The 12,122-nt window shown below is 45.8% G+C and overlaps 1 protein-coding gene across 1 annotated transcript; it reads left to right on the top strand.

The window, feature by feature from the left end:
- The first annotated feature begins 3,398 nt into the window (after positions 1-3,398).
- On the top strand, positions 3,399-11,799 carry TRH (thyrotropin releasing hormone). The gene is made up of 3 exons (XM_038772800.1): positions 3,399-3,483; positions 4,259-4,470; positions 9,406-11,799. The coding sequence occupies exons 2-3, from the start codon at positions 4,275-4,277 to the stop codon at positions 10,098-10,100; spliced, it is 891 nt and encodes a 296-aa protein (XP_038628728.1). The 5' UTR covers positions 3,399-3,483; positions 4,259-4,274; the 3' UTR covers positions 10,101-11,799.
- Positions 11,800-12,122: the final 323 nt, after the last annotated feature.

Below are 12,122 nucleotides of genomic sequence, written 5' to 3' on the forward strand. Positions count from 1 at the left end.
AAAAATGAGCCCTGCTGCTAATTCACCATTCTGGGCTCTAATCCCAATTCTGCCTGCTAGGGTTATGCCACAAAGCTGAAGGTTTCTGACAGAATCACAGAGGCTGGGTAGGGCCTAACAGGCAACCGCCTGCCGGGTCATGGCGCTACGACGCTGCCTCAATACTATGAAGCTTTGCCCACTATTCTCGAAGAACTGACTGACTCTAGCAACTGAGCCTCCTGACCCCGTGGTGTCCAAAGGAAGGGATTGGGACCCGGAGTACCCGGAAAAGCATCAAACTGAAAGATTTCACCCCGGTTCCAGCCTACAACTCTGAGGGTGATGCTATCAAGAAGTAACACTTCTCTGTGCCTAAGTGCAAAATAGGGATTACCTACAACTCTTTCCTCCTCCCCAGGAGTTCTGGGAGGCCAGACTGGATAACGCTCCCCCTACATCACCCTGGGGGAAGCGGAGCTGTTGCCATCCTTGGTTTGTAGGTTTAATTTTTCTTCTCCCTAGGCCAAGCCTGTCACCCATTCCTTTTTTGAAGACAGATCCTGGCTTCAGATCCCAAGGTGGGAGTAGGGGCGATCTCAGAGATTCAGGACCTGGAGATTACAAGAAGCTCTTTGTGGGTGGGGAACATAACTCCCAACTCTGTCGCGCTGTACTCTCCCAAGTGCTTGGTACAGTGCTGTGCACAAAGTAAACACTCAATAAACACCGTTGATTGGAGGATTGATTACAGAAAAGCAGGGGCCAGTTTCCCAGATGCTTAATCACTCCTCTCACCTCCATCTGCACAGGTCCAGAGTTCCTTGGGTGCAGGTAACTGGACTCTTTGCCTCTGGATCTTTTTCTCAAAAAGGGGTGAGACTGCTGATACCCCTCCCACGAGTGTCCTGTGCCAAGAATCAATCAATCAGTGGTATTTATTGAGCGCTTGCTGTGTGCAGAGCACTGGACGGAGAGCTCGGAAGAGTACGATACAATCGAATTGCTGCGATTACCAAATGGTGATCTCTCATAGGAACAGTGGATGCTGGATGGCCTGGAGCACTAACTACATGGATTTTCTAAGATAACAGCAGTCACTTATTTAACACACTATCACGGCACAAATTGAGGCCAAGGTTGGGACTAAGAACTTCCCCAGCTCATCTGCATTATTAGGTTCTTCACTTGCCTGCCCCTTGTGATCAATAGGTTGCGCCCACTCCTATCTTTTCTCTTCCCTGTGTTGCATAGTTTTACTTATGGGGGAGGGGGACATGGTCAAGGGGGTGTAGCCAAGAGGATATATGACCTGGGGTCACGGGGAGGAGGAAATGTGTACTGGGGAAAAGTGAATATGCTACTCGATATTAACGACCATTGTATCTGCTAAGCGCTTACTACGTGCCAAGCACTGGGGTAGCAGATCAGACACAGTCCCTGGCCCTCATGGAACTCCCTGTCTAAGAAGGAAGGAGACCAGGGATCATATCCCCATTTTACAGGGAAGGAAACTGAGACACAGAAAAGTTAAGTGATTTACCCCAGGTCACACAGCAGGAAAATGGCAAAATCAAGATCTGAACCCAGGTCCCCAGGCTCTCAGGCCGGGGGTCTTTCCACTAGGCTGCCTCTCTGGCAGACTTCATACCCTCTTTCTTTGAATTCAAACCTGGGTACATAAGGACAGGGACTGTAGGATTTCAGAACCAGGAAAACAGATATTAGCTTTCATTACCAATGGCTGCCTTAAGCACAGAGTAAGTGCTCAATAAATACCACTAATTATTGGTTGATGGATTGATTGATTCCCAGAACCCAGAAGGCTGAGAGCACAGAGGAGTTCTATGTAAGGATTGAGTCCACTTGCTGCAGTTGGGGGGAAGGGGGGATAATTCAGGATGGGGACATAGAAATATCTTCCCTAGCTAAACTGAGTGTGTGTAGATACGTGCTTGGATCTCGATTTATTTGTCTCAAGGTAGATTCCCTTTGAACAGGGACCACAGCCTCTCCTTTGTCTGTTTCAGGAGCAACCATGATCCTAAATTTAACTCTATGTCATCTTGGTTTTCAGAACCTACCCTTCCGCCAAACCTCTCTCAGTGCCTGGGGATGTGTGTGCCTAGGAGAGGTTTGCATGGATTTTCTCTCATCATGTTCCCAGGAACTAAGATTCAAGCAGGAAAGTTCTAAACGCCTTTTCCTTGGCCTCTTTTTTACAGTTCTGTTGTATGGTGAGCAGCTGAGCAGTGACTATTTTAGCCTTTTTTCTTTCTTAGCTTTGACATCTTGTCTTTGTTTTCATTCTGATTTGGGTGAGTGTGTCTGCTCTCACTTGCCCTCCCTCTAACGCAAGCTTTCTGTAACTACACGGGGCAGAAAATAGATGCTGAAAAGCTCAGAAATCACTCACCTCGGCCAGGTCAGGAACCATCCTCTAGGATGTTCCTTTATTTGCCGTCGAGTTGTTTCCGATTCATAACGACTCTATAGGTGTATTTTCTCCAGAACGTCCTGTCTTCTGTCATAATTCATAACCTAACCGTTCTTCCAATATCGTTGTTATGGTCTCTACCCATCTAGCCGCCGGTCTGCCTCTTCCAAGTTTTCCCTAGCATTAATGTCTTCTCCAGAGAATGAGTCCTCCTGATTATGTGTCCAAAATATGCTAATCTAAGTTGAATCATTTGGCCTTCCAAATGTCCCTTTAAGTTCTCCAAAAAACCAAGTCTTTAAAAGGACGGAAAGGATGGAATCCTACTTACCCATTTCTAGAGACACAATCCCCATCTAAACTACACAATCCCTGCCCAGTTAGATCTTGCAGTATGCTTACTCGGTCTATCCTTCCACCTGTCTCCAAATGCCAGTGCAGACCCTGCTCTCTGTAGGCGTAGGCATCGTTGAAATTCGGATGGCTTTTATTTTGACAGCCCAAATCATTTCTTTCCCTTTTTCTCTCTCCTTCTCAACTAGGATTGAAATAATTGTTCATTCCTTTCTTTTTACCACAGCCAGCTTCCTTATTAAAAGGCATCTAATCTCTTTGTTTTTACTTGAAAGTCTCGGTTTCGGTGGCTGCACTCCACGGACCTCCTTCACCCATCCCACCTTTCCATCTCCCTCTACCCCCACCCTCTCCTCTAGAAGGGAGGTGGAGATTGAAGAAACAGCCGGGGGTGAGGGGGGAGAAAGCGGGGACGACATGTAGTCCAATTAGAAATTGCCAGAAGTTTCAAAGCCCCTTCAAACCCTGGTTCTCTGACATCAAGGAAAAGGAAGAGTGACACACCAGCTCAATTACCTCACTGGGATTTGCATAATAGGGTCCCAAGCAGCAGAGTATAAGTAAGGGCAGCACTTGCTTTCACTGCCAGAGAAGAAAGAATTCTGTGGGACTCTGCATGTGCTTAGGGCACAAGACAGGCTCCGAGATTCTGAAACCTCTCAGGGAGCAGGCAAGCCGAAAACTCTTTGGAGAAGGGCCACTTCCTGAAGCAGGTAATTTTAATGTGCTTTGTCTTTAGCTATCTGATTGGGAGGTTGTGGACACAGCCATGCAAGGGAACAGGATGCTTCTAAGACCGTCTTTTCTCACCAGAGCTAGAGAGTTCAGCTGTTAAAAGAACAGAAATGTGATTCTTACTGATAGAGTGTGCACATTTATATGTCAATATATGCAAAAATATATGTATGTCTGCATGTGTGTATGTACATATGTGTATGTGTCGAGAGAGAGAAAGAGATGAAAATCTCAAAGCAAATTAAGGACCTTTTTCATTTAGAAGCTTGGTCTAAATTGCAATGAACTCTAGGGGGAAAGTTGTCCCGGCTATGGATCAGCAGATCTTAAAAACCATTGTCAGCCACACTGTTTTTCAAAAGCTGAAGCAACTTCTTGCTGCATGTAAGTGCTCAATAAATACGATTAAATGAATGAATGAATGAATGTTCCACTCCACCTGCTCGATGATTTTGGAGGACAGGTATCTGAAATCTTGGTGGGACGATGGGAGCAGTTCTTGGGATCAAAATATCGGGGATGGGGGATGAGAGAGGGAAAGAGAGAGAGAGCATTGGAGAATGAATAATGAAGAAACAGAGACCCCTTAAAGGAGAGACAAATCCTTTCATGTGGTGGTTCGGCTGGGGTTTGGGTTCTCCTTTTCTCCCCTCCCCTTTGACCCTGGTAGCAATGCGGCCGACTTTGGGAGCTGCTAATTAATTCTGTCATTCTGTATCCTACTGTTCCTTCTCCCTCTTGCCTACTGTGCAGAAGCTCAAGTGCCACGATGACCTTGTTCTGGCTGCTCCCACTGCTCCTCTCCCTGACTCTGTCCAGCATCACAGTCAACCTGGGGCAGCCTATGCTGGAGGAAAAGGAAAATGATGACAGGGGCCTCCTGGAAAAGTTCCTGCAGAGGGCAGAGAACATCATCCTTAGGTCTAAACTCAAAGAAATAGAAGAGGAGGGAAAGACAAACTCAGGTACAAAGCTGCTTCCCCTCTTTCCCTCAACCCTCACTCCATTTTAAGTTAGAATCTGTGGGTTCTGCTGAAGAAAAACAAAAAATAGGGTCTCACTTTCTGCTTAAAAGTTAGAGGGCTGCCCAGCCGTAAAGCACAAAGGCAGCTCCCTCACCGATTCATTCCATTTTCTTTCATGTAACATTCTGATGTAAATCGTCTTTCCCATATTCCTGGCTGTGGTTTAAGACTTCTCTCACTGAGGAGCCTTTTTGTTTGTTTGTTTCAGGGAGTTCCTAGCTTAGCTGAAACACTCAGGGACTAAACTGTGTAGAGGCCTGAGCCAGAATTTGCCTAATTTTATTTTTCAGATACCCACTTCCTCCTTTCCCCAGGGGAAACCTGAATCTCTGTCACACAGGTATTGGGATCCAAAGGTAGTGAATAGACTTCTTCTCCTGGGAGCCAGTCTGTGAAATTATTTATTTCACAGTTAGGGGAGGGTTTTGAGTAGGGGATAGGTAGAGGCAGGTCTTGATCAGAAGCCCAGTTAATCATTGGTAATTTTGTTTACCATTCTCAAAAAGCTGATTTCCCCCAGACAGAGAGCAAACTAGGAGATTATTTCTTTTTATCCTCCAAGTCAAACAACAATATTCTAACTAAACTTCATTGCAACTGGGAAGTTAAAAGAGAACCCATAAAAGATACAATCTCCTTTCCCCGTGGGGAATCTGAGGGACTCGATACACTACTCATCCCAAGGCTAATTGGCCTAATTGGTATCAATGTGCAGCTTGATCCTTTATAAAGCATTTCGTATTGACTTTGGCATCTTTTTATTAGTTAATCCTCACAGTGAGCAACGGGGTGATATTCGGTTTGTACTATCAACTTCATTTTTCCTACAGGAAAATTGAAGCACAGGGAGGTAAGGGACTTAAGCAAAGTCACACAGCACACAGATGACACAAGATCCTGAGTCATTTTGCCTAAGTAGGAATAAGTATAAATACATGGCCCAAAGTCTTATTAGACAGACTAAGATCCCCAGGTGATGGAATAAGAAAAAAAAAATTTAATGGCCACAAAAGTTAATATCCAATAGACATAATGAAAAATCTCCTAACAGAAGACAGACCAGTTCTCTTACAGAGGTTGCAGAATCCCTGGACAGATTAGTACAGTGCTCTGAACACAGTAAGCGCTCAATAAATACAACTGAATGAATTTCAGGATTTTAGACACCATCTTGTCTGTGAGCGTAAAGTTCAGTCTTAGCCAGCAATCAATCAATGGTATTTATTGAGCACTTCCTGTGTGCAGAGCACTGTAGTAAGCATGTCTTATTTAGGAAACAAACAATTCGATTAGCTGACCCCTTAGTACTCACTTCCAGCCTGAGGATTCCGTAGATCAGATTCTCTCAGGGATGTCCATCAGTTTAAGGGTTTGCCCCCCGGAACTGGGTAATGAGCTGCTCTAGAGCAGAGTGGACTCGAGACTTTCTCCCCAACTAAGGCTTGGGAACCACACTATCATATGGGCCCAAATCAGGATGGGTCAAGGTGCAGCTGGGGTGGGGCTACTAGCAGAATTAGTAGAGTGATGAACTGCTGCATGACTTTGCCAGATAGCCTGGGCAAAGCAAAGTGTCTGGATAAGCCAACCACTGGCCCATAATCAATCAATCAATCAATTGCATTCATTGAGAGTTTACTGTGTGCTGAGCACTGCTCTGATCGCTTGGGAGAGAACAGCAGAGTAAGTAGACATGATCCCTGTCCTCAAGAAGCTTACATCCTAGCGGGAGTTTACAATCTACCTCTATCCCTTTCCCCAGTCTGAATTCAGCTTCTGAGGTGTCCCCCCCTTCTATAAGAATAACAGTAATAATAACAATGAAGGTATTTGTTAAGCACTTACTATATGCCAAGCATTGTTCTAAGTGCTGGGGTAGATACAAGGTAACCAGGTTGTCCCACGTGGGGCTCACAGTCTTAATCCCCATTTTACAGATGAGGTAACTGAGGTACAGAGAAGTTAAGTGACTTGCCCAAAGTCACACAGCTGATAAGTGGTGGAGCTGGGATTAGAACCCACAACCTCTGACTCCCAAGCCCGGGCTCTTTCCACTAAGCCATGCTGCTTCTCATAAGCTATAAGCATTCTCCTGTTGAGAGGGGTGAATGTGGAGCAGGCAGAGAGTCCAGGGAGGCTCCTCTTCCATACTCAGAAGAGGGATTCAACTCTTTAGCTTAAGCGCTAAGGGGAGTTGAGCTGAAGGATGTCGACAGGTGTGTCTGAACACGCTGAGTTCAATGGGCGGCAGGGACCATACGTGACATTTCAGAATGGACAGCACTATTCAAACTCCCCTGGTTGAGGCATGGCAGATTATGAAGCAAGACAATAGGATCTAATCCCTTCTCCAGTTCTTCAAACTCTCCCTCCTCCCCACTTTCCAGACAATCAATCAATCAGTGGCATTGAGAGCTTATTGTACTGAGGGCTTGGGAGAGTACAATACAACAGAATTAGATGACACTTGTTGCCAACTTGTACTTCCCAAGCGCTTAGTACAGTGCTCTGCACACAGTAAGCACTCAATAAATACTATTGAATGAATGAATGAAATGAATGCCCATAATGAGCTTAAGAGTCTAGAGGGGGAGACAGACATTAATATGAATAAATAATTTAAAGATATGCACATAAGTGCTGTGGGGTTGGGGGTGGGGCGAATACCGAATGTCCAAAGGTCACAGATCCAAGCGCACAGAAGATACAGAAGGGAGAGCGAGCTGGGGAAAAGAGGGCTTAATCGGGGATGGCCTCTTGGAGATGTGACCTTAATCATCTTTGGAAGATAGAGAGAGTGGTGGTCTGGTGTATATGGAGCAGGAGAGAGTTCCAGGCTAGGGGGAAGTCATGGGAAAGGCAATGGTGACAAGATAGATGAGATCGAGGCACAGTGAGTAAGCTGGTACTAGAGGAGAAGAGTGTGCAGGCTGGGCTGTAGTAGAATATGGTAAGGAGTTTAAAGCCGATGGTAAGGAATTTCCTTTTGATGCAGAGGTGGGTGGGCAGCCATCAGAGGTTCTTGAGGAGTAGGGAGATGTGGACTGAATGATTTGTACTCAATGTTTTCTACCTTTTTCCCTCCTGTTTTACTAAATTTCTGCATGAAGGGCTTCGGTGCCCCCCTCCAGGAAAGGATGAAAATAATAATAATAATGAATTTCATTAAGCACCATTTGTTAAACACTGTTCTAAGTGCAGGGGTAGATATAAGTTAATCAGGTGGGACACAGTCCCTGTCCCGCATGGGGATTCATTCAATACCTGTTCTCTCTCCTACTTGGACTGTGAGCCCCATGTGGGACAGGGACTGTGTGCCACCTGATTAACTTATATCTCACGGTCTAAGTAGGAAGAAGAACAGGTATCAAATCCCCACTTTACAGATGAGGAAACTGAGCCACAGAGAAGTGAAGTGAAATGGTGTTTAATCAGGTATGGCGGGATCCTTTGCTAAAGAAAAATTTAGGCTAAGACTGAGGGGGTAGATTTTGTATGTTTTGTGTCACTGGAGTTTAGTGCCATCACCAAAATGGTCCTCACATAGCTCACCATTTTTAAAACAGTAATAATTAGGATAATTTATCAGCCTAATTAGACCAATCCTGTTTTACAGCAAGTTCTTTCTGAAAAGAAATTCTGGCAACTGTGCTAAAGGCCTGTCCACATCTGGATCTCGAAGTTTCAGCGGTCCAAATGAGACTGTCCTGCAGCCCCGTTTCCTTGGGAGTAGTAATGTCTGCCATTATCTTCATCTAATGGCACTGGCTGGGAATCCTAGCAGAGCACCCCCTTGGAGCATCTCCCAAAGATCCCGGGTGGATCCATTTTAAAGAGTGGTGTCCCTGAAAATTAGCCTTCTTAGCACATTTCACAAACTGCAACTATTTAGTTCTCCCACACTGGCTGATGAGGTATTTGTGATCACACCTATTTCAAGGCAAAGCAAACTGTAGCACAGGGTAAATGATTGGCCCAAAGCCACCTGGCAAGGCAGGGTCTGAGCTGGGTGGAAACACAGCAGCTCTGGTTCTGAGCCAGATCCCAAAGTCTTTCTCTGTCTCTGAGTGGTCTTGTGGTCTCTAGGAGCCTTAGACCAGGAGTCAGGAGCTGTAATCCCAGATTGGCCATGCAGTGGTTTTATGGGCTTGGAAAAGTCACCTATCCTTTCTATCTTCCTTAGTCATACTCTAGGGATAACCCTTCCTCACAAAATTTGGGGGGAATAATTAAATTCCTGGACAGGACTCTCTCCCTCACTACCTTCTTCCACTGATGAGGGGTGTGAGTCACAGGAATGGATAATTTAGGCAATTATCATTATTATTATTAAGGATTAATCATCATCATCATCATCATAATATCTAGACATTTGCACAGCGCTCTTACTTTTCCCAAATTCTTTTACATCCTTTCCTCATTTTATCCTTCCAATTTCAATCATCATATTGAGCACTTACTGTGTTCAGAGAACTGTACTAAGCATTTGGAAGAGCATGATAGAACTGATAGACAATGCCTGCTCACAATGAGCTTACAGTCCAGAGGGATTTTTGGACAAATAGGTCAAGTAACTCATCAAGGTCACCCAGGAGGGTAGTAGCAGAGCTGAGATTAGAAACCCAATCTCCCGACTTCCAGAGCCGTGAGCTTGCCACTAGGCTATGCTGCTTCCCAAGAGGCGTGTTTCTCTCCCTGGAAGGGTTCGAGGGGTTAGGAAGAGTTGGACTAGATGCTCTCCAGAGGTTTCTTCCAGCTTTAGGAGCCTCCAATTGTTCAGAAAGGTGATAGTACTAGTTCCATCAGACATGATCATCATCAGCACTTGCATCATCACAATTTTGGGGCATTCACCCGAATGATTTTCTTTTCTAGAACCACAGTTTCTACAGCAGGACTGGCTAGACAAAAGGCAACACCCTGGGAAGAGATACATGGATGACCTGGTGAAGAGGCAGCATCCTGGAAAGAGGGAGGGGGAGGAAGAGGAGGAAGAAGAGGAGGGGGAAGCAGGAAATGGGGAGCTTTTCATGGAGGCCCAAAAAAGGCAGCACCCTGGAAAACGGAGTGAGAGTGGGGAAGAGCAGCTTCTAGAGGCCCAGAAGCGCCAGCATCCAGGAAGACGAGATGAGTACGATTCCGAAGCCTTCAGGGAACAGCAGAAGAGACAACACCCTGGTCGGAGATCTCCCTGGGACAGGTACACGGAAGGTCCCAGCCCCCAGTTTATGTCCCTAGTCGAATTCTCCAAAAGCCAGCTCCCAGGGATGGGGCACCAAGTGTACAGCAAGCGTCAGCACCCAGGGAAGAGGAGCTGGGAGGGAGAGCTAGCTTTTAACAGCCAGGCAGATGTGGAAAAGCGGCAGCACCCAGGCAAGAGGTGGATTCCGGATTCCGGGAGCCCAGACCCATCAAGTCCCTGTGGACCTCAAGATGGCCCCAACTGCAGCAGAGCCAGCCTGCTTTTGGAGTTCTTAGATGACATCGGCAAAGGCGAGAGAGACGAGGAGAAGCGCCAGCATCCCGGGAGGAGCCTCCCAGGGGAAGAAGAGATGGCAGCTGAGGAGTAAGGGTGGATCCTGCGATTGTGCACTGTTTTCTTTTTGTTTTAGAGTGTGCTGTGAGACCACCTGAAGTTCTATTTTGCCCCCTCTCCTTCACTCCCTTGCTAGAGATTCATGGTATTGTCAACCCAGTTTGGGAAGCTCCAACACATTTTTAGTGGGATGAGGGCCTCCTGCTTAGATAGTGAGTCCCATATGGGACGGGGATAGTGTCCGACCTGATTAACATGTCTCTACCCCAGCTCTTAGTTTAGTGCTTAGCACAGAGTAAGGGCTTAATAAATACCATAATTAATTATGGATACAAGGAGCTGAGGGTCGAGGGAAGGGCAGCATTTGAGGTGGCCACATTAGCATGTTTCTTGCTTTTGCCCCACTCCTTCATCCTCCCGGCAACAATTCTACTTTTCCCACATTTCACGGCCAACGAGGTGCTTCCAGAACCCCACCAGGCAAAGCTTGCTAGAAAGTAAATGAGTCCATGAGGAGCAGTCCTTTTTCTGACTAGTCAATAGATGAGGAAAGCAGAAGGGAAAAGGGAAAGCACAGACAGATTTCATAGGGAGGGAAAGGAACATGCCATTCAAAGTTATTTAGACACAAAAATCGAATATTCCAATAATGGAAGTCAGTCTCTGACCCTAGCAAGTTTCTCTCCTCTTCCACCAGTTTCCTCCTTCCAGACCACTGTGGGTCCCTGATAGCTAGTGACAAAGGACTTAGTGGGCTCAATCCCATTCCACAAGGACAGATTCCCCTTTCTCAGAAACCACTTCCTAAACTGGCAGCTCCAGGAAGGTCTCTAGGGAGCCTACACCAAGGGGGTCTAGAAGACAGGCCTCTCCTTTCCCTCCCACATTGATTTTCCCAGAGTACAGCAGGGCCTGTTTGCCATTTCCTTACTAGTATCAAACTTGTCATTAGAGAGGATTCTATCCTACACTTTCTTCAAACTCAAGATTCTTTTCTTTCCTTTCTCTCTCCCTCCTTCTCTCTCGCCTTCCCTCCTGCACCCCAACTCTCTCTCTCTCTCCCTTCTCCTTTCTGTCCTCCTCCCTTCGAGTGGCAGCAGAAAATGAAGCTCTCATGTTCTTGTCCCCAGGCAGGACACTCCTAAGTGGGTAAAGAAAGGCAGCAAGCAAGGTTGGCAGGTGGAAGGATTGAACTTGTGAACAAGCACTTCCATCATCCTTATACCAGTGGAATAAGTGGGATGAAAAGCAGCTTATATCACAGAAGTCTCCATGGGATCATTGGGAAAGAAAAGCTCCAGGGGGGAATTCCCAGGAAGGTTCCCCAGTAAACAGCTTAGAGTCTCAGCGATTTGGGCTTTCAAGTCCTAATGATGCCCCATAACAGAATTGATGGCTTCCAATTGTCCTTTAGGTTTCCTCATCCCTTGTGTTTTGTGGTCTGCAGATTCCTTAAAGTGTTGATTTCACTTCAACGAATCAGTAATTGTCTTCTTCCCCAGTCTAGGTGTCCTATTACTGTGGGGGCAAAGCCCTTCATTTAAGAAGAGAAAATATAAATTGATGTGGATGCATTATTTTTCTAGATGAAGATCTTTTGTGGTGTGGCAAAGGTGGCAGTAGATAAATGCTTGTATGTATGAATATTTTAACATCAAAGTGGACGAGTGACTTGTACACACATAACAGTCCCTTTGGGAACCTTCTACTCGTGTATCGTAATAAAGCAGCATCTGGATGAATCCCACAGCGTTGTTGTTATACCTCTACTCAAGCCAACTTGGTTTCTTTCAGTCCAGGATGTTCAAGGCTGGGAGGGTTAGCTAAAGAGAGGATAGTGACATACTCATCCTCAGTGAGCCAAGGATAAAATAGAAATGAGTTTACTCGACAGCAGGAGAGATTTAGGTTAGACATAAGAATTTCTGATCCCTGAAGCAGGCACACCAGGAAGATATGAAGAGCACCAAAGGCAGGAGGGTGTCATCTAACTTCAAAGACAAAAGACCTAAAGATGTGGAGTTTTAAAACAGATGATTCGGAATTTACAGGTTAT

Source organism: Tachyglossus aculeatus, chromosome X1 (assembly GCF_015852505.1).
Source record: "Tachyglossus aculeatus isolate mTacAcu1 chromosome X1, mTacAcu1.pri, whole genome shotgun sequence".
NCBI classification, from domain to species: domain Eukaryota; kingdom Metazoa; phylum Chordata; class Mammalia; order Monotremata; family Tachyglossidae; genus Tachyglossus; species Tachyglossus aculeatus.